The sequence below is a fragment of the Sus scrofa genome, chromosome 3 (assembly GCF_000003025.6).
Source record: "Sus scrofa isolate TJ Tabasco breed Duroc chromosome 3, Sscrofa11.1, whole genome shotgun sequence".
NCBI lineage: Eukaryota > Metazoa > Chordata > Mammalia > Artiodactyla > Suidae > Sus > Sus scrofa.
In genome coordinates, this window is record NC_010445.4 from 63,208,939 (window position 1) to 63,235,178 (window position 26,240).

At 38.1% G+C, this 26,240-nt stretch overlaps 1 protein-coding gene across 6 annotated transcripts in view; it reads right to left on the reverse strand.

Moving 5' to 3' along the window:
• The window catches only part of CTNNA2 (catenin alpha 2), a 1,212,918-nt gene that overhangs the window by 3,866 nt on the left and 1,182,812 nt on the right, over positions 1-26,240 (reverse strand). For 3 of the 6 annotated variants that reach the window (XM_021088199.1, XM_021088204.1, XM_021088205.1), the window contains 2 exons: positions 25,145-25,288; positions 86-202 (listed from right to left, as the gene is read on the reverse strand). The exons of 1 other annotated variant lie outside the window; for it this stretch is intronic. In XM_021088199.1, the coding sequence (XP_020943858.1) occupies positions 86-202; positions 25,145-25,288 (261 nt within the window). The remainder of the gene's footprint in view (positions 1-85; positions 203-25,144; positions 25,289-26,240) is intronic. 2 more of the 6 variants (XM_021088201.1, XM_021088200.1) reach the window with 2 other exon arrangements.

Genomic DNA, 26,240 nt, shown 5'->3' on the forward strand with positions numbered 1-26,240 from the left:
GTTATTAAATAGTTCCCAAAAACAAATCTTGGGAAAATTGAGTGGATCCAAAAAGAAGGATTACAAGTAATTTGGAAATTTTTACCACAGATTCCATTTTCAGATAGATGGTGTCTAATTCTGCTGCAAAAATAGGATAGCCTGTTTCGTCTTCAGAACCCCTTTGCTCTCCCAGCCTGATGCAGGAATCCTGTGAATAAACCTAACACATTGGTTGAGAGTGAGACAGCTCTGAATTATAAAGCCAATGATTTTGTTCAAGGGGCCTGGTAGGGCAGATTCTTAATTCACAGCAAGATAAAGCAAGGAAGCGAGGGCCAGCTAAGCCTGACCAAATATACTCATAAACAATAAGGCCTATCTAAAATTAATATGAAATTTGGTACTTCTTGTTGCGGCTCAGCAGGTTAAAGACCTGACATAGTTTCCGCGAGGATGCAGGTTCTATCCCTGGCCTTTCACGGTTGGTTAAGGATCTGACATTGCCGCCAAGCTGTGGCATAGAGCACAGGTGCAGCTCAGATCCGGTGTTGCTGTGGCTGTGGTGTAGGCTGCAGCTGCAGCTCCATTTGGACCCCTAGCCTGGGAATTTCCATATGCTGCAGGTGTGGCCATAAAAAGAAAAAAAGAATAATAATAAAATTAATAACAAAATTGACTTTTTCTTAAAACTTGAATTACCCAAAGATAAAATTTGCCATTTGCCCTATACCCACAGTAATGATTTACATCATTTTCAGCACATAATTTATTTTATTTAAAAATGGGTCTCACTCATGCTTGTCCAAAATAGCACTGAGACCTGGTTTCTAAGTGGCACATTTTGCTAAAAATTCACTTCCTAAAGAAAATACATTCAAAAAAGAGAAAAGCTACATGACAAGAAGATTTTTAAACTGAATATTTAATAAAACTTATTTTGCATAAGTGCATTCTGTTTTGTCATGTATACTATAACTAGGGCATTTTCAAACAAGACATACTAATGACCATGTGTAAATGAAGTTCTAATAATAATAACTTAACATTAAGTGAATACTTACTAGGGGCTAGGGGTTACTTTATTCCTTTTAATTAAATTGCATGACTCAAGTTTCAAAACTACTTGATGTAGAAACTATTAACCCCATTTTATGGATGAGGAGAGGAAAGCTTGGAGAAGACAGGTAACATGTCTCTGTAGTAATAAGCAAATTGGGCATTGGGACCAGTACTGTCTTTCTCTGAAGCCCAACATCTGAACCACTACACTGCACTACTTCTCTGCACCGTTTAATCTCTGGAAGCTTTTCTTTTTTTTTTAATTTTTAAAATTTTTGGTCACATCTGGCATGCAGAATTTCCTGGGCCAGGGATCAAACCACCAGCACAGCAGCAACCTGAGCCACGGCAGTGACAATGCCAGACCCTTAACCTGTGGCACCGCCAGGGAACTCCTGGATCTTGTTTTTTACTGACTACTTATTCATAATTAACCTATCTTGATTATTAACTCTGTCTGGGCATCCTATAAACATCATGACTAAGTCTAGTGAGAGCTTCCATCTCCCATGATTTGTGGTTTTCAGTCTCATCCTCAGAGCCTGAATACTTTCTTACTAGATATTCTGGCTTCGGATGGGCTACTGCCTAGCAGTTTTTCTTGGCCTTTTGGCTGTTCTCCTGGCTTGGATTCACCTTGATGGCAGCAATGCCTGGTATCTGATCTCTGAAGATTTTTCTTCTTTTCGCTCAGTTTCTCTGAAGCACATTCAATATGCAATTGTAATGACTGGTTGTACCCTTAGGTGAGGCTCAGCTACTCTGTTCAGTGTTCTAAGCCTTTACCTGGGCTGGTCTTGCTAGCTTTGTAAGTCTTAAAGGTGGGCCATACCAAAGCCATTCCTCAAGCCAGCCTGTATATACAGTGGTTAGACTTAGCCACAGAGACTTGAATCTTTTCCTGCTTAAGGGTCTTTCTATTCCTATTAGACATCACATTAAATCTCCACACTCACATCAAGTCTGAGAGAAGTGGATACTTAATTAAAAAAAAAATAGCCTACATTTAGCAAATGTGACCCTGAGCCAGTCTATTTCCTTTCTCTCATTCAACCTCACAATGATCCGTGAGACAGGAAAAGACGACTCAACTCATTTGGGACGTGGATGGGGCCATTCAGCTTGTCCTGTACCACGTTGCTAGTAAGTGGGAAAGCCAAGATTTAAACCTGGGGATCCTAACCCCAGAGCTGGTTCTCTAATCATTGTTCCATGATGCTTCCCAGAGCACAGCATGGCAGAGAAAAATCCACAGCCCCAGACTTTACCGAGCTGTGCCAGACTAACTCCTTGTTCCATTTCATAGGTGTCTGCTGTCCCTAACCACGGAAATTAGGCTTCTCCTAATTCTGTCACTATTCTTTTTAAAATATCAAAGTACTATTTTAAAAAGGCAACAGATGTTTCCTCACATCTTGTTCTATTACAGTCCATAAAAAGCAAATAAGGGCGGGAGAGCTGTTTTATAGTCATTTCTGCAGGGTTTTTCTGGCTCTTTTTCTGCCTCCATCACCTCTCCATTCTTCTTAACTGCACACAACTTCTAACTGATGGATTTCTCTTTCCCTACACCATCCTCATATTGTTTCAAATGGAGACCACTTGAGGGAAGACTTTTCTGAATTGTTATTCTTTCATTAATTGATATTTGTGCTGCCTAATTCCTTACATCAAAGCTGAAGCTTCTTGTGAAAATGCTTACAATGATTCTTAAAATTTACAAGATCATCCAAAGGTTTCTGAAATTCCACATCATTCAGGTTCTTGCTATTTCACTGACATAGGTTCACATTGCAGGAGATGTTCAATTTCAATAGAAACAGAATTTGACATAAATGAGAGTGTTTGACTCAAATCACACTCTTTTACCTGAAAAATGCAACTACCTTTCTTGAAATACTGAATTATCACTTACTCTTTGCCCTACAGTCTAGCCCTCTATCTTCTTATGTACATGTTTATTCATCCAAAGACTTCTTCAGACACTGATTGTGTGTCTATTTCATGCGAAACATTGTGCTCATGTGTTGGGTAGACAAACATTAAACCTAAAATTGTAATACCCTATGATAAGTGCTTTAGTAGGATGCAAGGTGGGGAATCTACCTTGAATCAGGTAGGGATCAGGTAGGAAAATAAGTTACATGGTGGGCATGATATCTAAACTCACTTTAACTGATTAAATAGAAAGTTGTCAGTGCTTGGATGATTAAGAGTGCTGAAGAAAGACAATGCTAAAAAAAAAAAAAAAGATAAAGAAAGACAATGCTGAAATTCTTAGCTAGTGCAACTGGGTATATAAAGATGCTCTTATCCCAGAAAATAGAAGTCAGAGGGCAGCTGAGGTGATGAACTGCTGAGTTTAGAACTTTGGACAAACTGAGTAAAAAGTGTGTGTGCTACATGCAGGCAGAGTTATCAAAGGTAGAGTTGAAATTCTGGGAGTGAAATTCAGGAAGTGAGAAGTAAGAAACTACATATTTTGTTATATTGGTCCTCCCAGTTGTTTCATGAACGGTGTTCTGCACACTGTAAATATATAATTTATGTCAATTTCTGTCTGGTTTCTTCTTCCCTTCATATTCCTTATTTAGTGTTCCTACAGAGAGAGATAATAAAATGCAGAATGAAATATTAAATCCACATTCCTCCTACCAGTCAAAAAGTCCAATAAATCCACTAAAATTTTTTTCAGCATTATACTTTCAAGATCAAAATCAATATCCTTTTAATAATCTAAGACATAACATCATCGAGAAATATCTTAACTATTCCCTTGACAGCCAAGGCTACTTTCTATTCTGTGAAATAATTAGCAATCCTTCACCCTTAATGATAATGGTGAATTTTCTGGGTCCACCAGCACTAAGACAAATGCAGTTTAGATTTAACAGCTGGCTTTAACAAAATACACCCCCCCCCAAATATCTCATTGTCAAAAGTGCAAAGTCAGGTGAAAGAGGTGGAGAGAAATGCATTGGGTTAACCACATATGACATAGGAAATGTCTCAGGATGTTAATTTGTGAAGGTTAGGCATATAATTACAAAAGAGAATTAGGATTTCACTGTGTTCCACACCAATCCATTTAAAATACACACATAGAGATAGAAATACAACCTGGAAATGAATCTATTTTCAATACAGCTGGTTATCTATTACCACGAAATAATGAACCATAAATGGCAGTTCATGGAAACCCCAAGTACAAAGCAATCTGTCCTTGTATTAAAAATCATGCAAATATTGAGAGACTACTGGCTAGCTACACAGAATAAAATAAACTAAATCCATTTGATGGTGATTTTGAAATATAAAAACTGAGGAGTGATTACCTCAGAAAGCTTAGATGTGCCTGGGAGAAGTAACCCAGTCCCATTTGGACCTAGGTTATTTTATTCTAATTTTCTTAAGTCAGAACTGATGGTTCTAAGGACTTTGAAAATGCTAAAATGGGTAGACTCCATTTTAGCTGCTTGCAGGATATTTAATGAGAATAACTTAGTGTTTAATATACAAGAAGATTTTAATCAGGATATACTATACAATTTCAGGGCAGGGGTAGTGTTTTGGGCATCTTGCGGGGGGGGATGGGGGGAGGAAGTTGTGATGGAAGAACTGATAATAAATTGAAAGTAAACATCCTGAAATAACTTGAATCTTTCTACTGGAGCTGGTCATTTATTTATATTTAAACAGTTCTCTCTCCAAAAGGAGTCACAAATTGCTTGCAGGGGGAAAAAAAAAGACTTTGCTACAAGTCAGCTTTGCTGTTAATGAATGGGAGGTTAGAATCCCAGAGCATTGCAGCCCATTATCTGCCAAGAAGAACATTTCATGTTTAAAAAAAAATCCATGAGGCTTTGAAGAGATATTTGATCTCCTTAGAAACTGTGATACTTTTGAAATACCTTGAAATTCTGTCTACTTTTCCAGAGTCTATATCAATAACACTTTTTAAAAATACTAGCAAGTCCAGGGTAACAAATAACGGAAGCAAACAAAGACCTGGTGAAAATGTTCAGCCTAAATGGCCTATTTCTCCACCTCACAGATGTTTACATGCTTGCAAAAAAGATGATTCCCATGTGGCAAGCCCTTGTTTCAGAGTCCTAGTCCACTTACTCATCCTTGTCAAACATAAACAGTGAAGCAAATTAGCAAAACTGAATTCCTCTCTGTTAAGACAGTGGCAGTGATGACCATAGGGCAGCAATTTGCCACTCACCCCTATGGTGTCCATGGCAGGCATTATTAATCAATCATGGCACTTTGCTCCCTCAGAATCTGCTCAGTGTCGTAGGAAAGAAAACTTCTTTACTTCTCCCCTCCAAGAGTGGTCAAAAACAACTGACACAGTTTATAACAGATACATCATCTACTGTATCTCTATTTCCATATTTAAATTGTTTAATACATTCTGTCTTTGTTATTACCAACCGAACCACTGACAAATACATCTTTTTTTTTTTTTTTTTTTTTTTTTTTTGGTCTTTTTGGTTGCACCTGTGGCTTGCAGAAGTTCCCAGGTCCAGGATCAAACCTGCACCACAGAAGTGACCTGAGCTGCATCAGTGAAAATGCTGGATCCTTAATCCACTGAGCTACAAGATTTTTATCTAAATAAAGCTGTGTTTCCTCCTTCTTCCCGTAGTTAATTTTTAGGGGCAAACAGTGGTGAACTTTATACTTCCATCATAGTATGAGTTGTTAATTAATGATATAGTTAAGCAGCTTTATTTAGATAAAAATCTTGTAGCTCAGTGGATTAAGGATCCAGCATTTTCACTGATGCAGCTCAGGTCACTTCTGTGGTGCAGGTTTGATCCTGGACCTGGGAACTTCTGCAAGCCACAGGTGCAACCAAAAAGACCAAAAAAAAAAAAAAAAAAAAAAAAAAAAGATGTATTTGTCAGTGGTTCGGTTGGTAATAACAAAGACAGAATGTATTAAACAATTTAAATATGGAAATAGAGATACAGTAGATGATGTATCTGTTATAAACTGTGTCAGTTGTTTTTGACCACTCTTGGAGGGGAGAAGTAAAGAAGTTTTCTTTCCTACGACACTGAGCAGATTCTGAGGGAGCAAAGTGCCATGATTGATTAATAATGCCTGCCATGGACACCATAGGGGTGAGTGGCAAATTGCTGCCCTATGGTCATCACTGCCACTGTCTTAACAGAGAGGAATTCAGTTTTGCTAATTTGCTTCACTGTTTATGTTTGACAAGGATGAGTAAGTGGACTAGGACTCTGAAACAAGGGCTTGCCACATGGGAATCATCTTTTTTGCAAGCATGTAAACATCTGTGAGGTGGAGAAATAGGCCATTTAGGCTGAACATTTTCACCAGGTCTTTGTTTGCTTCCGTTATCCGTTATTTGTTAATTAATGAGATAGTTAAGCAGAGGACATAAGTATGAACCAAAGGGCAAAGCATTTTTAAATCAGATGATAAAAATTAGCTGAATATATTAACAAGTATGGTGTCTGAAGTGCAAATGACCATCACAGGTGTATTGTGATTGTTAAAAAAGAAAAAGAGAATGACTCCATTCTTGCTATTAATATTAGAACATATCCTGATCCTTAAAAACCGAGAGTCAAAATACTATAGGTTAACTCCTGAAGAGTTAATCTTTTTAAATTGGCTTAATCCCAGGGCTATTCCCATTTGAGTACAGGATCTTGAAAAGTAAATGTTATATCACTTTGAGTAGTGGATCAATCACAACAGAAAGGAGGACAAGAGGTCTGTTATTTTTTCCTGCAGGGCTTTCTTGAGAGCTGCCAGGAAGGCAGCTGGTGCTCTACCAATGCTGAAGGCCAGTTATTAGGAAATCTGTATGTAATGGCTCAAGATGAAGTTGGAAAAGGCCTACACAGAAAAGCACTGTGATCTCAGCCAGGCTAAGAAAAAAATCTCCACAGGGTTGCTGAGAAATTTACCAATTGGCTCTCAGGTAACTTTCTCAACTGGACATATTTGTGTCTTCCTTTCTAATTTCATTTAGGTAGGGAGTAGCACTGGAGAGTCAGCCAGTCCACTGATTAACTGTCTTCATTTGCATTTTTTCAATTATAGGTAAGTAAACCTTGGGGACTCCCATGAAGGCTTAATTACAGTCAACAAATTTCCTAAATATGGCTTAGAGCCATTTTTCTCACCATTAGAGGCAGAATAGTTTTTGCTCAACCCCAAAAAGGGCAATCTTGCTAACCTTGGAATCCCAAGGAGAAATGGGAGTATTGAAAAGTGTTGGCTCTTGGAAAGTTATCAACAGGCATCTCTATTCCTCCAGGCAGTCCTCATCTCTCTTTTCTAGATTTCTTCCTTCCCATATGTTTCTTTTCCCATCACATCAGGTCTTCTCTGGGTTGTTGTGATATAACAATAGAACCACAGGAAATAAAACCAGCAAGGGAAGAAGTATAAATTTATTTATGTATAATTTAGTATAATTGGGATATATTCCTGGGCAGGAAGACAATCTTTATGTCACATAAATATACCATGCATTGGAGTTCCTGTTGTGGCTCAGTGGGTTAAGGACCCAAAGTTGTCTCTGTGAAGATGCAAGTTTGATCCCCGCCCTTCCTCAGTGTGTTAAGGATTCAGCATTGCTGCAAGTTGTGGCATAGGTCACAGATGTGGCTCAGATCTGGTATTGATGTGGCTGTGGTGTAGGCTGGCAGCTGTAACTCCAATGTGACGCCTATCCAGGGAACTTCCATATGCCATGGGTGTGGCCATAAAAAGAAAAAAGAATGGTACGTGTTATTGTTGATCTTGTCATCTTTGATCCCTATAGTAGAGCCACCTAGCAGAACGTCATCACCTTTGATTTCTTTATTTCCCTCTTCTCCCTCCGTCTGCCATATTATCATTATTGGAAGACAAATCTAAGACAACCCATTGCCCAAGAATCCAAGAGAAATAAGTCTTCATAACATGGATCAAAGAGTCACCAATTGACCCAATATGCTCAGAAGTGCCTAGCTGTATATGGTTGTGATATATCTGCTGATAAGTGATAAAGGCAATTTAACCACTTGCAGAATGTCCCAGGCTCCAGCATGCAAGGCACAACTACTAAGTGAAGAACAAACCACTAGCGTCAAGGACCACAGATTCAGGTGTTAGCTGATGGAGGACTGTGCCTGGGCGGTGAGCATGATGTGGAAACCTGAGTCATTCTTCTCCATACTTTCACTTCTCTTCACATTCAATTACTAGGAATTGTGTCAAATGTCAGTATTCATATGTTGGGGAAACTAAACTCCCATCCAGCCCATGCCTCTCTCTTCATCGGGTATGTGGCAAGAGCTGGTCAAAGCCTCTGCTGCTACCTCCCTGAGTCATGCATAAAGATAGTAAAGAGTAGCAGAAGAGACCCCTTCCCCCAGGGAGTGTTTGCTGCCTCTTATTAGGATCCCAGTCCTCTCTTTCTCACCCTAGTCTTCAAGTCCTATACATTCTCTCCCCTCTGGCTGACCTTTCATGCTCCACTTCCAGCTCTCCCTGTTGGTCCCTCCATTTCTATCTTTTCCTCTCTTATGGTAAAGGAAAGCTTGGTCTCTGGACTCAAACCCTGAGTTCAAACCCTGATGGTCCTAATCACTGGCTATATGATCTTGAGAGAACTATTTAACCTAGCTCTACCTGAAATTCTTTATCTTATCTAAAGTAAAAGTGAAAACAAAACAAAATACTTTCTAGAATTATTAAGGATTAAATGAGATAATGCCCTGTAAGCTGAATGCCTGGCCCATGAGGGCCTTTAGAAAATCTTAAGCTTTTATTATTACTGTGATCCATCTTTCCTGAAATCACTGTGAGTCCAAAAAAAAAAAAGGCTCTTTTTTAAATTATATTTTCTATTTCCACCTCCTCCTCTACTTTCTCCTTTCAAGTTTTCTCCTCACTTCCTCCAAATCTAGCAGTTTGGACTCTCTAACCCTCTTCTTACTGAAGCTTCTACCACCTTAGCTTACTCTCAATATTTGATTATTATAGCTTTAATGTGTTAAGGATAAAGGCATGGAGAATTTCATAAGAAGAATAGAAAAGCACCAAAATATGTTCTTTTCTAGCACTGCTAAACCCTTTAAAATGGAAGGAAGGAGGGCTCAAGATTCAGTACAAGAAAATATGGGGGTTTTACGTATAGCACCCCATATACCTAAGAATATTTAGGGCTTATAAAGGTTGGAGAAAGACTTCATAGTTGAAAAATCAAGATGGCCCTGGTAGGATGTGGAGGGAAGACAATCTGGTCTGAGAAGGTACTATTGCAAGATCTAATTTGAAAGGCAGGGAAATCTACTTGATATTTTGTGATAACCTATATGGGAATGGATGTGTATATATGTATGCCTGAATCACTGCTGAACAGCAGAAATTAGCACAATACTATAAATCAACTGTAATTAAGTAAATTTTTAAAAAAAGAAATAGTATATTTTACTGAACCACTTATAGGACCTAAAATTTCAAAAATTCAAGCTTTTCATTTTGGTTAAGACATTATTTACAGATATTTCTTATCAAAAAGCAAAAATGATACCTGGGAAGTCTAGCAGCCTAATTAAATTCAACTCATATGGCTGTTAGAACCCAGTTGAGACCCCAAGCTACCTTACATAGATTCCCCTCTGTCCTAGGAGGACCCATCAAACACTGAAGTTTAGCTTTCTAAGACCTGTGCTTCAACTCCATCAAAACACAATTGGGTACCCTAGATGTATTTCCTAAAGTCTTAAATCTATTGTTCTCAAAATGGAATATTTTTATTTTTAATCTTTAGCCCATTGGACCTAGCACTTACTATCTCCAACTAAGATCATCCTAGCTCATTATCTTCATCCATCAATAGACTCACAGTATGCAACCAACATATGCTTTGGGGTGCTTAAATGTTTCAATCACCCAGCATCCCAGAACATGAGCATACAAATCTTGCTGGCTTTGGTCAGTACTGTGACCACATTTATGAACCAAATAATTTAGCAAAAGTCAGGTCTTGAGAATAGACTTTGTAACCCCAAAATACAGGATAATTAAAAGTCAAAATATAAGGAGAAGACATTACCGAGGCCATGTCTAGAAAGGCCAGGAGATAGAAAGAAGTAGGACAGGTACCAAAAACCCCAGAATGGGCAACCTTTAAACAAGTCATACTTGTCAATGCTCCAAGCCTCTTGCAGAAATTCCTCTTTTAGTGAAAGCAAAGATGGCTGATATGTGACAAATTTTCTACCATTTCTTCCTTGGTAACTTTGGCAGGCACTCCCCGTCATTAACAGTCCTTTGTTCTACTGGGGTACATGGAATGATTGGCCAAGGGGGACCTGCTATATAGAACAGGGAACTCTACCCAATATTCTGTGATAATCCATCTGAGAAAAGAATCTGAAAAAGAATGGCTGTATGTACATGTATAACAATAATTTTGTTGTACAATAGAAAGTATCACAACATTGTAAATCAACTATACTGCCATAAAACTTTTAAAAATGAAAACAATAAACAATTCTTTGTTCTATTGGCCCTAGACATGGCCTCAGAATTCTTCTCAAAACACAGCCCAGTGAATCCCTAGCAATTGATTAGAGTAAGTAGTCAAGATTAAACCTATTTGCCATATCCACTATGGGCCTTCTAATTCTCCCTGCAAAGGCTATGCTTTGATTAACAATGGTATATTAATATCATTTCTCCCTCATTAGCATGCTTTTAATGCATATAATTCATAAAGAATGATCCCTTAAATATAATGCAAAAAACTGAAGTGAAATCTTAGACACATATGTAACTATATAAAATAATTCCCTGCATAACATAGAATCTCAACCCTTCTTTTATGACAGACATGAGAATTACAGGAAGAAATGGATACAATTATTCAAGGGCTCCTAAGAGGTCTTCAGGATAATGCATCTTTTAAAGCCAGTCATTTTAATTAAATTAGTTTTAAATCTCAGCAGTTGATCCCTGGCTTTTCATAACTGAATACATTTCTCTGCCTACTTTGAAACATTCTTTCAGTAGACATAGAGTAAGACCCTCCAATTCTTTTTCTTTTTTCCTGGTCACTGCTTTTCTCATTGTGAGATGTAAACCCACTGCCAATTTCATCACATATTCAATTAATTTCAAAGTGTTCATTGGGCATACTCTCACAGATTCAGATAGAGGTTTCTATCTTTAATTCAGAACACAACTCGATGAGTTGTAAGCATATATTTTCCATCTGGATCCTACTTCAGGTCCTTGGAAGGACTTTCACAAAGACCTCTCAACATTTAGAGATGGCTTAAGTTTCTGGAGAATTTTCTTAATCACTCTTCCCAACATTCAGAAACAAGTAAGAGCTACCTGCCCTTCCCACTGAATTCTTCATCTCAGTTATTTACACAACAATTTTTCCAACCGTTTAGGTTAAAAACCCAGAAGCCTATGTTATACCTCATTTTTCTGACCAGTGTCCAATCTGCCATTATATCCTGTCCACAGCATCTTTGAGATATATCCAAATATTTGGCTTTTTTTTCACCTTCTCCACTGTTACCACCGTAGTCCAGCTTCATCGGAATCTTGTTAGATCATTGCAGCATCTTCTCTCAATTAGTTTTCTTGCTCCCTGCTCTTTCCTCCCTTTAATAGGAGCCACAATATTCCTATCACATGAGGTCACTCAATGTCACTCTTCTCAACACTGTCCAGTGGTTCCCATCTCATTCTCAAGCTATCAAAGTGAACTTAAAGGTCATATAACCTGGCTCCCAATAATTCTTATTTCTCCCTCGTTCACTCACTACTAAATGTTATTCCCTTGACTATTTCTCAGACAGACGAGTTATGCCTGCCCCTCAGGGCCTTTGCATTTTTTTTCCTATATCTAGAATGCTCTTACCCTAGATACCTGAAAATATTGGTCCCTTAAGTCCCTCAGATATTTAATCAAATGATAAGTACCTTAGTGAAAACGTCTATTTTCAAATTACACTCCATTCACATCCTTAACCCCTCAATTTGTTATCCTCTTTTCATTTTAATATTTTAAATTTTGTCATACATTCATCACCATCCAACACATTTTTTTTTTCCATGGGCTTATTGTCCCTCTCTCTCTGCTATATCCCAAACACCTAAAAGCAGTGTCTGGCATATGAGTCTTCCATAAATATTTATTGAATGTTGTTGAATAACTGTAGCTTTACAGATGAGGAAATAAGAGATGACAAAGCCTGTCCAAAGTCACAAAGCTGGGGAAGAATGCCAAGTCCAGTACCCAACTCTCCACACCTTTGACGTGTTCATTCTTCCACAGAAGAGTACCCCAAGGCATAATATTGGCAGAAGAGGGGAATTTAGAGACATAATATACAAAGTAAATGTTAGCCAGCTGCAATACATATCCTAAGACTTCTCCCTCTCACTGTGTCTTCCGTGGTACAGCTTCACAATCATCCATTGTTCCGAAAACATCCACAATTCAGTTTTCAGTTATTTATGTTTATTTCTTTCTGTATATAAAATACTGAGCTTTCTTTAAGAATCATTTCTGTCATTAATAGTACAAGCATCTGTGAGGCACTGAGCTGTATTTTCTAGGTATAGTTCTGGTGTCTTAATAAATGATTTCTAAGATGTATAAGGTAGATACCACCAATCATTCTTTACTTACAAGAAAACAGAGAACAAGTTCTTGTGAACTTGCATTCACAAATTCATATCTAGTAGAACTCAGCTTCAGTCCAACCATGTGACACATGACATGCAATCTTCCTTTACAGGCAAATCCATCCTAGTGCTTTCCTGCTCTGAATTCTCTGCTCATGGTTACTGGTGCCATTTCTCTGGATCTCACTACGAGTTGTGGTAATTTTAACTATTCACAAGTGTGAATCAACTGACCAAGTAGTAATGAGGTAAATTTCCTTAAGCCATGAAGAAAAAAGTCACACCAACTGTCAATCTTGCTGTCATGATTCACATGAGATATGAGTGAGGCACAGAGTAGGGACATTACTTTCTACTTTCTTGCCAGCAACTAAAAAGTCATATACATGTTCAAAGAAACCGTAATCAAATAAAACATCTAAGTATCCTTTCCTCTAGCAATGACATACACCACTTGATATTTATAAAATATTACAAAAAAAACCAAACTTTTTTATTCTCAATTTCTACAACAAAACCTTTTATGAAGCCCTGCCATGGGCACCATGATAGGATGTAAGGCTGACATAGTTTTTAAGAACCCAACATATATTAGCTGTTGCCATCATCTACACCATCTGACACACATTATATCCTGTATTTCTTATTCAGCTATCAGTCTAAGGGGGTTGGGGAGCAGAAGCATCCTTTAAATGCACAAAGCACAAGTGCACAAAGAGAAATTAGCTCTAATTTTGGCTGTGCTAGTAGCTGACTATGAAAGCTTCTATTTCTTCAGCTATAAAATGGGGTTCTTTTTTTTTTTTTTAAGGCCCACACCCACTGCACATGGAGGGACCCAGGCTCAGGGTTGAATCAGAGCTACAGCTGCTGACCTACTCCACAGCCACAGCAAGGCCAGATCTGAGCCGCATCTGCGACCTACACCACATCTCATAGGAACGCCAGATCCTTAACCCACTGAGCGAGGCCAGGGCTCGAACCCACAACCTCATGGTTCCTAGTCGGATTCATTTCTGCTGCACCACGATGGGAACTCCATAAAACGGGGTTCTTAATACCAATGTATTTTCACCAGTTACTGAGGTCTGAGTAAGTAAACTTGAAACACTTTTTAAATTTTAAATAAGTATGTCACTTTATAGATTATTACATAACTTCTGAGTATCTTTGGGGAGTTTCTTTTTTTTTAAATCTTCATCATAGTTAGTTGGACCATCTGAGGTTCAGGTCCAAGAAACTCTGCACAAAGAAGAGTATTCCAGTAGATACCCAGGATGAGAGTGCCATAAGCCTTAGCAAGACAAAAACAAGGTATTTCCAAAAAGAGGTAAGCTTTCTCTTTTCACTTGACATTGGATATGACTTGGGCTGAAGTATTGTGTGAATGTGAGAGTCTTCTCCCTTTTTATGCAAGTACTTCCTGGACCTCCATTGGCACGTTCTCCACAAAGACTAGCACCACAGTAGAATTGGGTATATGTGTCCCTGGTGTTCAGTCAGTCAGGTGATAGATTCTTAGTTCAGGCTGCTTCTTAAATTGACCTATAAGACCAGCCTACTGATAAAAGTTTATTAGTAGTTCTCTTTACTGCATTAATATACTTTGGATATTTTCCAGATTCAAAACACATTGAATATCCTGACCAATATGTTAATTGGTCAATATTCACTCTCTTTAAAAAAAAATTACACAATACTTTATCTTTACTATTTGCTATAAGGGGTGGAGGGCAGATGGAGGGATGGAGGTTTAAAGAGAAGTAACTTGCTAGGTAATAAGACAATTGCTAGGAATTGAAGTGCATGACTTCTTCCCCCAGGTTTAGGGTATTTAATAATATATTGCAGCTTCAAATAAGAAATAAAGAGCATTTAAGGTGGTTCCCCTGAGAAGCCCGGATATATCCATCCCCTTATAGGTGTCTGCTAGGGCTTGGCCTGGTTTAGAACTTTATGGGCTCATTCAATTGGAGTGACTACTTTAGGGAAAATACAGCAAAGGCACCGAAGGGCTCCCTTAGATCTAAAACTGGAAATATTATTTCTTTGGTCCAACAAAGAACCTATATGGATGCACAACATATTTTCTATTCTCTTGCAAAAGAGGTTGAACTGTACAGGAAACTTTCAGAACCACAGATTAAAGGACACAGTATTCTCAAAAGACTGGAAATGCATAACAGTATTGCCAAAAATCAGAGAAAAAATATTAGGGGTTCCTTTGAAAGACAGCCTCAAATCTATAAAATTGGAAAATTTCTTTGAAAAAAAAAAAAAGTATTCCGTGAACTTCCAAGAAAATGACAACTTTTAACCCGTGAACAAAGATAAACATTAAAGGGTTGGAGAGAGTCTGATGCACTATCTTGCCCCCACTGAAAATCATACTTAATATTAAGATGAAAGTCTCCTCAAGGCACAATCCCTATCTTGGAGTCCCTGTGAATCTAGCCTTTGACAAAGTTAAATCACCCCCATATTTATTATAAGATGTAAAGGCTACCTCATTATTTCTTTACCTGATACATTAAAAAATGCCAAGGCACATATTTCAAATACACTACAGCTACATCTTTGAAAGAAAGAGTGATCTCAGTTTTATCTGGAGTCACCACCTGTTACAGTTTCCAGCCTTCTCTTTAAAAAGAATTAATGCTAAACTATGACACATATTCAATGTCTACCTATAATTTGCTGGGATTCACGGGCTCACCCAATACTAATTTCAGCACTGCAGAATTACTCATCATAAAAATTATCTCAAAACACCCACACAAGTAATTTGAATCTCAAGGAGACCACTGGCCTGATGCATTTCTTAATATTATTTTTAATGAAAAAAATAAACTATCACCTTGTTTTTTCTTATTTTTAAAAATGTACTTATTATCTACCTCATAACATAAGGATTAAAAATATATACAGAGAGAAGAGCTAAAGTAATATGTAATGACATGTGAAAACAGTTTGGTGTTTTTAAAGGTGCTATAAAAACAATTGTATTGTCTTAAACGCAATACCCTTGTTTGCAAAAAGCAAGAAAGTGAAGTCATTTTTCTTAACTTTTTTAAAACAACATTCTTAACTGCCTTTGAGATTAGAAATGCCTACATTTCTAAGACCAGAATACTTGGGGTAACCAAGAAGGGAGACGGATGGAGCCTTTTAAAAGGTGTATGAAAGTTATGCCAGAGGATGAGCGTGGTGGGTTCTTAGGAATCTTGTTTTTAGAAAAATGCACATCCACACCCTCATGCCAGGGATGGGAATGGGCCTTTAGCAGATGAATCTATAACCATTATATCTGCCATCTTCTACCTTTCCAGAGGGAAGATTTAAAAGGTTCCATTTCAAATAGTACGTATGTTTTAAGGGAAAGATTAAGATTTCAGCCAGACCTATGGTTCTCATCCCGGGGCAATTCTGTCCCCCAACCTCAGGATATACTTGGCAACAATCAGAGACACTTGCTTGTCACTTCTGGGGAAGGCAGGTGGCTACAAGCATCTAGAGGGGAGATGCCATTGATGCTGCCATACATCCTACACAACGGACAACCACAACAAGCTTCCCACAACGAAGATTATCCAGACTAGGCTAGATTGACATGGCCTTGTGGAACAAGCCATGAGGTCTTTTAAGAAAGGGTTGAAACTGGCTTCAAGTCCTGGGTAGCTCTCACCAGAGCCTCATCCCTCCCTCCTTCCTAAACCAGTCATTTTCAAAGTATAACCCAAGAGTGGGGGCACCCAGAAACACAGATTCCTGACCTCAGACATGAGTTTCAGAGTCATGAAGGCAGAGCCTAAGTTTCTCTGTTTTTATTTCCTACTCATGTGATTCTTCTACAGAATAAAATATAAGAATCACTGCTTCCCATCTCTGTTGAAGTCTTCCCTTTCTGTATTTTCATCTGTCACCTCTCTAGAGTGATTCCTCTAAGACGCTCAGTGACAAAAAGTTCAGTTTCTATGAGGGCAGAGACCTTGGCTGTTTGTTCACCACTGTATGTCTAATGGTTTGATGGGTTAACATGAAGAAAGAGGACAAGAGGGCACCTATATCATAGAAAAGACTATAATCCTTGGGGAGAGACAAGATAATGAGAAAGCTAGCTACCCATGTATTTCATACTTCTTTATCCTGGGCATTGTACTAAGCCTGTACCACACATGAACACATTTAACCCTAAAAACAATGCAACAAAGTAGATACTAATATCATTTTCACTTTACACTTAGGAAAAGCGGGGCTCAGCTGGGTCAAGCAACTACTGAAAGTCAGAATTCAGTTTGGGTTCCACTGAGTGGAGGGTATACAGGGGTGAGAACTACCACGTCATACCTAATTCTCCTCATTGTCTTCGATTCATCATATGATGTAAGTAGCCGTTATTGGGGTAGGAGTACAGATGTTTAAGGATGTTAACACAGCTAGGACGCATACTATTTTGCCCTCTCATTTTCTTTTCTTCTTTACATATGGGAAGTTGGAGGATGGAGCACAGCACTCAGCGCGGACCAAAAGATGAACTTGAGAACAGAAGCCTCATGCTAGGTGGAGCAAGCATATATTCAGGAGGAGTCTAGGTCCTTGTTGACTCTGAGTTTACTGTACCAGCCCTGGGCCACCTATAGACTTATTCGATATGAGGAAATAACTATTTGGATGTTTTATTATATGTAGCTGAATCTAAATTTAATTAGACCGCATGAATTATAAATACTATTATTTGGCATTAAAAATTTAGGATACTTAATTAAAAAATAATATTTCATATCTAAATATAATTAACATTTTAATACATCATAATCTTCATGTGGGAGGGTAGAGGAAACCAGTCGTGTCACTTTGGCCCTTATTTCAAATCCCTTTTCCAAAAAAATGATTAATTTGATCTATTCAGCTCTTTTGGAAGAAATTCTGTTTCCTTCTGTACCTAATCTTTTTAAAAAGTCTTCTTAGTGTACCAGAAAGTAAATTACAAAAAAAAAAAATATGTTAGCTAAAAATAATAATTACTTGATTTTGGGCTCCAAATCTTTGGTAAGCAATGTGCTTTGAAATCTAGCATTAAAAATAAAGTCAAGGAGTTCCCATCATGGCTCAGTGGAAATGAATCTGACTAGTATACTTGAGGAGACAGGTTTGATCTCTGGCCTTGGTGAGTGGGTTAAGGACCCGGCATTGCCATAAGCTGTGGTGTAGGTCACAGACACGGCTCAGATCTGGGGTTGCTATGGCTCTGGCGTAGGCCAGTGGCTACAGCTCCGATTCGATCCCTAGCCTGGGAACTTTCACAGGCCACAGGTGCAGCCCTAAAAAGACAAAAAGATAAAAAAATAAAATAAAATAAATAAAAATAAAGTCAAGTGCTTTCATGTGGGAATAAATGAATGCAAGAATTAATGAATGCAAGAATTAATGAATGCCAGACTCACGGCACAGACTTTGAAAACAACCTCATAGTTACCAAAGGGGCCAGGTAAAAAGGAGGGATGGATTGTGGGTCTGGGATTGGCATATGCACACTGTGGTATATGGAATGGTTGGTCAATGGAATGGTTATCAATATTCTGTGATAATCTATCTGGGAATGGAATCCAAAAAAGAGTGGATGTGTGGACAGTTATTATACTAAGTCACTTTGTTGTACAACAGACATTATATCAACATTGTAAATCAACTATGCTTCAGTAAACCTTTAAAAATGGATAAAAGTTTTTAAAAAAAGAATGAGGAGTTCAGGGGTTAACAAATACGACTAGGAACCATGAGGTTGTGGGTTCGATCCCTGGCCTTGCTCAGTGGGTTAAGATCTGGCGTTGCCATGAGCTGTGGTGCAGGTTCCAGATGCAGCTTGGATCCCAGTTGCTGTGGCTGTGGTGTAGGCTGGCGGCTACAGCTCCGGTTGGACCCCTAGCCTAGGAACCTCCATATGCCAAGGGAGTGTCCCTAGCAATGGCAAAAATACAAACAAACAAAAAAAAGAATGAATGAATGATGGACCTCAAAATCATTTACCAGGATTTTTCTGCATGATGACTTACTACAATGGAGAAAAGTAATGTCCAATAAGCTAGGATTATTAAACACATATTATGTACTCATTGCACAAAGAACCAGGGAAAAAAACGAATTCCTACACTGCAGTCCATACCAAGAATAACAGAATATCAAAGGAGGCTTCCTGGAAGTACTACAATATATCAACCATTAACTTTGTGACCTCCAGAAAGTTCCTTAAATTCTCTGAACTTCATTTTCCTAAAACTTTTAATGAAAATGACCGTATCTCCTACACAGGATGATTTTGGAAACAAGAGTGCAAAGTGTATTTAAAATACTTAACACAGTGCCTGGCACATACTGAGCCCTCAATGTATCCTAGCAAGTATAATAAAAATTGTAATTGACTACATGTGATTGTCTCTCTAAGTGGTATTACTATTCCAACTTATATGTCAAAAGCAAAAGCTCAGATATTAAGAATGCTACCCAATATCACCCAGATTTTAAAAGACAGAGTTGGTTTCCAAATTCACATGTAATTTAATTTTAACATCTACTTTAAGGGAACATGATATTCTTTAACTTATCTTTCAGATTTCTGACCTCAAAAACATTTGGCTGTTACTGTTCTCTGCTTGGCATTTATACAGGTAAAATACCAGGCCTTAAAGTAAATAATTTTGCCTGGCACATCTCTAAGAACCACCCCAAGTTATGTTTGCTTGGGTGGGTGTAATAAAAGCACAATAACAGAGCTACAGGTCATTGGTTAAGAAAATCTTTAAGAATTAAAAAAAGAATATTTTTTTTAACTCAACATGCTGAAACTATCTTGCTCAATTAATGGCAAGCACTGGCCTCCTACCAGTCAACTGCTTCTACAATATGACAGTATCATCAGCTCAGCCAAAGCATATATTGCTATTACCTGCACAGAGATGACTATGAAGGAAAAGCAAGTTTCCCAATCATTTCTCGACTTCTAAGCAAAGAAATTCTCAAATTAGACTTGTGGTTGCCAGTGGGGAGGGGAGGAAGTGGGATGGACTGGGAGTTTGGGGTTGGTAGATGTGAACTATTATATTTAGAATGGATAAGCCACAGGGTCCTACTAAAGAGCACAAGGAACTACATCCAGGCTCTTGGATTAGAAGAAAATGGAAAATGGTATGAAAAAAAAGACTCTCTATATATGTATGTCTGGGTTACACTGTTGTACAGCAGAATATGAAGGGACACTGTAATACACTGTAAATCAACTATAATGTGAAAAAAAAAATAGAGAAGATTTCAGCCATCTGGACCAAGAGCATTGTATGCAAAGCAATTAGAGGGTTAAATCCAGAACCCATCCTCCTTGCTGTGATCTGAAGTCCATCTTCCAGACCAAAGTTTACTCTCATATCTTAGTCAAATGTAAGATACCTATCTGGTGCCTCCCTCTCCTTTGAACATTTGTATAACTTTCTACACTGATGGGTGGGCACGGGATAACGGCTGTTGTCCATGAAGAAAATAATACAGAAAAAAAAAATGAGCACGTCTAAATAATTGCTGATTCAAATACATAGTTATGTTATTAATATCTTTCAACATAGACCATTGATCCTACATTGGCATATGAGCTTGATTTTTCTTGGCATAATGGGATATATATATATATATATATATATATATATATATATATTATACACATACACACATACATACAGATTTTTCTTTTCAATGAAGTTTACCTAATTGAAATTAAAAAGGAGCCAAATAGCTGTACCTAAGAATACCATGCAGAAACAAATATTGCCCTGCACAGTTGCCTCTATTCCTTACCTTTATACAAAGTGGGAGCTGTAAAATAACTGAGCTCTAAACTTGATCACATGCTCTTAGTATGGAGCATGACCATGAAAGATACAGATGCTCCTTTAAATGTTTACAGTCTCATGCCTTTTCATCAAGGATATTTAATAGCATCACTTAGTAATGCTTTATGCTTAATAACTACCATTCTTAGAGAGTTATTTTTATGCTTAACTGAAATTTAAACTGATTTTCTCAAGAGCATTCTTATATTACCTTTATCTTATTTCCCCAAATCTCTTATTCTTAATCTTAATTCTTGTTTTCCCCTGAATCTTCTTCCAAGAACATAGAAACAATGAGTCAGTTTTGTTGCCTTGTAGAAATTCTAAAATTTTGCTGTGAAAATGAATCACCTGGCATGTATTGAGGGAGGGTAGGATAGTTAACTATAGATTCCAATAACCTACATACTTCTTATGATCCTGATTCAAGGGGTCTGCAGCCTGGTCCAGGATTCTGCATTTTAACAGCCTCTTCCTTCCTCTTTATGCATGTGGCATGTGGATTATTCCCTTAATAATCCAGATTGTTCCAGAAAATTTTATGTAGATCCTACATGACCTTTTTGGGGGGAATATAATTCCTTTTTTTTTTTTTTTTTTTTTTTCTGGCTGTGCCCACTGCATGTGAAAGTTCCTAAGGATCAAACCCAAACCACAACAGTGACCCAAGACACAATGCTGGATCCTCAGCCCACTGATCCACAGGAGAGTTTACAAAGCAGTTCTACTCATGGAATCCCTATCTGTTAGAAAGGCCAAAGTAGTAATTTTGAAGGAAATTGGATGGCAAGAAATACAAAAACAGTGCCCTCTAAGTGATACAAAGTATACACTGAAAACTATCTACGAATCTATAGCAAGAGAGGCTTTCAAACATAAATGTGGCTCTTTGTCAAGTGGGTAAATCATACCCAAATCAATAACTTATTTCTAAGAGTATTAGTGAAAGAAACTTGCATAAACCATTGCCTGTTTGAGAGCAGGGTCTGACATGATTCTTGTTCAGTGCACAAAAAAACCCACAGTTTGCTTGGAAAAATCACCCTGGTAACATGGATTCTCATTAGGTTACTGGCATTTCCATGACCTTGACATTTCTAAACCTGTCAATGATAATCCCTTTGATTATCCACATGATAATGCATTTCTACTTTCATCGGAAAACCAGAATGTCCCAGAGCTAGAGTCTCCTTCTGTCCCTCATTCCTTCCTTTTATTTTTATTTATTTATTTTTTTGGTCAAGCCCCTGGCACACGGAAGTTCCCCTGGGAGGATCAGGGATGGAACCTGAGCCACAGCAGTGACAACCCCAAATCCTTAAACTGCTAGCCATCAGGGAATTCCTCCTTCCTTTTATTAATTTCTCCTCCACAATTGTGGCTGTGAGGAATCATGTGGCTTTCTGTGTAACTGAGAAGATGGCTGCCTGATTGTATTTTAAAAAACATACATAGCCATTAATAAATGATTGCAGCCTCCTCTTCATATATGATAAAGTTGGCATACGAATAAAGGAAAGGCGACTCAGGAAAGGTATGGGGCTGGACTCTAAGAAAGACTGTTGATTTTACCACCTGCCACATCTAAATACAACATATCCTCCACAACATTTACAGTTCTGTGGGTTTGCTGACCGGAAATGCTTCCCGGCCCTCATTATGGACAATACAAATCTAAACCTGTATGTCCTAAGTGAGCTGAAAGCCTCAGCTTCTCACAAAACCTTCCTAGGAAAATCTAGTCTACCTCAGACCACAGGGATAGTTTTTGGTTCTCCAACACTCATTGTCTTCACCTCTAAGATGTCAATGGCATTTGTCCAGATACCCCAAAAGTTTGCACATTCCTCAAGAGTAGGAGTCAGGCCTTACACGTCTTTTTCCTCCATAGCGCATTACTCAGCACCCACCCATTCCCTACTCATCAACTCTTCCCAACACCACAAGGGTTCTCCTGCATAAGTAATTTTGAATTTTAGAGTAACAATGAGACCTAGCCCCATTTATTACCTAGTGTATAAGGATATTTTCTTTATTTCAAATAATCAGAATAACATAAACTTAGTCAAAAACAAATCAGATCACAGGCTTGATCTTATCCATTTAAAAAAAAATAAGACTCACTTATACTATTAACTAAATAACACTACATCAGATATAGGGTATATTTTGAAACTAGTTTATACTAAAATTTTCTTTCTGGCTTGAATAACTATCTCATACAAAAATAGTCTTTTCAACTATACAATCTTTTCCCCATAAACCATTTCTTCAAAAATATATTATAAAACGTTAGCATTTTAGAGCAGGATTACTCTAGGATATATCATTTAAATTATCAATCATCACTGTAGAGATGGAAAAAATGGAGAGCCAAGAGATCTAAGAAATTTACTTTGAGTTACCTAATTAGTCACTGACAGAAATAGGACTAGTATACCAGTGTTCAGACCCCAGATTGATGCAACGTCTGTTACACTTCACTGTTTTGTTTAGAGCACAATATATGTATGTATTTTTAAATTATAATTTAAATACATACAAAATGGATATAAAAAACACTGAACACCACTATAAATGAAACATGCACATGAGGATATACAAGTGCGTGCACAATTGCATTCCATGACAGATTCTCTGAATCTGCACAAGGCACAACACAACCATTCTTAACTCACGAAGTTTAAAGATGATTGTATTCCAAGGGTTTGTAAAATATGAGCATTTCTTACCTGGCAGCTGTCTGAGGGGTTGATAAAAGACGTTAAAAAACTTGAGCTATGATTAGATCAGATTTTTCTGCCACTGAAGGTTTACTTCTATTTGGATTTTCAGGTTTTAGCACTTTTCAAAGAAGCTAGGCCAGGGACTTGAGAGGGATCCTATGGGAGACTTGGGCCTTGTTACCCACATGGCTGCAGGTTGACTGCAGGTGTTTACCACCCAACTCCCTATGGGCCACCGATGGCTCTAGTTCTCCTTATCTGATACCTCTATCAGTATAGTCACATCTTCAGGTTACAAAGTTTAGGTGGGAAAATAACTTCAGCAGTCAACACACTACTCCACCCCAGGTCATGAAAAGAGAAGCATCTTGTGGGGGAGGGCCCTTCTGGGAGAGGGGTAGAGGATCTACACACAACAGAGGAGCTATGGATGAGTAAGAACTCCTCCTTTTATTTATTTATTTAATTTCTTTCTTTATTTTCTTTTTAGGGCTGCACCCATGGCATATGGAAGTTCCCAGGCTAGGGGTTGAATCAGAGCTGCAGCTGCTGGCCTACACCACAGCCACAGCAACACAGGATCGGAGCCACATCTGTGACTACACCACAGCTCACAGCAACACTGGATCCCTAACCCACTCGGCAAGGTCAGGGATCAAACCCGCAACCTCATGGATATTAGTCGAGTTTGTTACTGCTCACGATGGGAACTCCTTTAAAAACAACAAAAAACTGCTCCATTTCTTCAATGCCTATATCCATACATAGCTAGGTAATGGGATTTGAAAAAAATGAATGAAACACCACTTAACATATTTGATAATACCTAAAATTCAAACCAGGATGCTTTTTATTCCACCCCATGAAAAGCAGCAGGGCTTTACATTCCCATCAAACCTTTAAAAAAAACAACAGCTAAGGCTTCAACATCCTTTAAAGATTTAACCATCTCCATGAACTTCCTTTGCCCTCTAATATAAAATTGACATCTTGAAAGTTTTAGTAGATACCCAGGAGAGAACAAGGAAGGTGGAGAAACATTCTCACTTCAGTTGATCTTTTCCTTCTAAATACTAAGGCATATAAAAGAATTAATCAGTAACAATGGAAACCAAATTAAACAAAGAACAGCAGCTTTTTAGAGTACTTTACCAAGAAATCTTATAAAACATCATTAGTGTTATGACATGCAACAAAAAGTAGCAAATTTGGTTGAGACACACTGAAACAGCTGCATCTTTGATTTTGCAAGAGTGGTGACTCTTTTTAAAAAAATAAATAAATATTTTACTTTTGCATCAGAAAGTTTTTGTTCACATTGAAACCAAGTGTGTTAATAATTCTTATGTATCAGTTTCTTCAGTTTTACTGTAGAGTTTTAGAAGAGCTGACTTATTCTCTGGCCAAACATTATTAAAGATATTCTGTGATCCTGAAATCTTTCAAATGAAGAAGAACACACTCTCCTAACTAGCCTTCCTGAGAGAAGCTCGCTAAAAGACTACAGAATGGATTCATTCCACATATGCAATGACTTTCAGTCCCAAATGGGAAGAAAGACTGAGAAATAAAGGAATGAAAATACCATTTTCAACTTCTTAAGTTTCGATCACACTTGAAGAATACATCTGTGTCGGGAAATTCTTGGCTTAAATCAAGAATAAATAAGTAGATCTTTGGCCCAAAGTTGGTTAATAATAAGTAAAGAGGGCTTGAGTGGTCCCATCTTTACTTCCTTGAACCCCCATCCCCCTGCTTTCAAAATTAATGTTTACAATGAGACAGGTTAGATTAGAAAGCAAAGTTACTCACCATAGAGGAATCACTGCTTCCACTCCCGATCGGAGCTCCCTCAGCACAGGTTGGGAGGTGGGTAGAAAGTTGACTAGCCCTGCCCCCATCTATGACATCACAATCTACCTCATAAAAGGTAGTGAAAGTGCTCTGAACTCCTGTCTGATTTCCGAGAGATACAGAAAAGAGAGAGTGAGAGAGAGAGCAAAAGAAAAAAAAAAAAAAAAAGTACCCTATTGGGAAGGGATTAGGGAGGTGGAGTGGATAACTGGGAGAAAGAGGCATATGAAGGAATTAGGTCCTGAAAGAGATATGGGTGGGCCTCTGTGGTATTAAGCAGCCCAGTTATTTGGATTCCTCAATGGCTTCTCTTGAACAGATAAATGGACCACTTGGGAGAAGGAGGATGAAGCAGCAACCCACCTTGGAAGGCATTGTAGGGGATAATTGTTGTGGGGTTCAAAGGGGATGAATCCCCTTTTTAAAGCACTGAAGATCACCAAGAGAGAAAGCAAGGGCGAAGCTCTTAATGCCTGGAACAGTACTTGGGGATGGTCAGATGTCTTTCATGGAAGTTCCATTGCCCTGCTGTGTGACCTTCGTCAAGCTCTCTGCCTCTGTACACCCAGCCAGGACGTGGTGCTTAAGGGGTACTTACCTCTTCCATTGGGTTCACTGAGGAATTAAGGTACTCATTGTTGCTAGAACAGCAACTCTTTCTTACTCTTCCTTTTTGCACTCAAAGGTGGGTTGTATGACAGGCACAATTTAAAAGATAAGCCAATAACCAATGCCTATTTCTATGCTTGGAATTTCTGCCTCTTAAATTGTTATCGTTGTCATAAAATATTACTGAAAACCTTGACTAGGTTTTTCTCTTTACTGAATTTAACACACATCTAAAGGGGATAGTTAGAGCAGACCTTCAAACTTGGAGAAAAATCAAATGATAATATTTCTACAATCCTACCGACACTGTCACTTTCAGAGGTCAAGTTTACATGGCCCAGAAATGCTCAGTGACCAAACATTTTTGTCACATGCAGTTTTGCTGTAATGATAGAGTTTGTTTAATGTCTGAATCCAATTTATTTTTTAGTCAAGCAAGATGGGA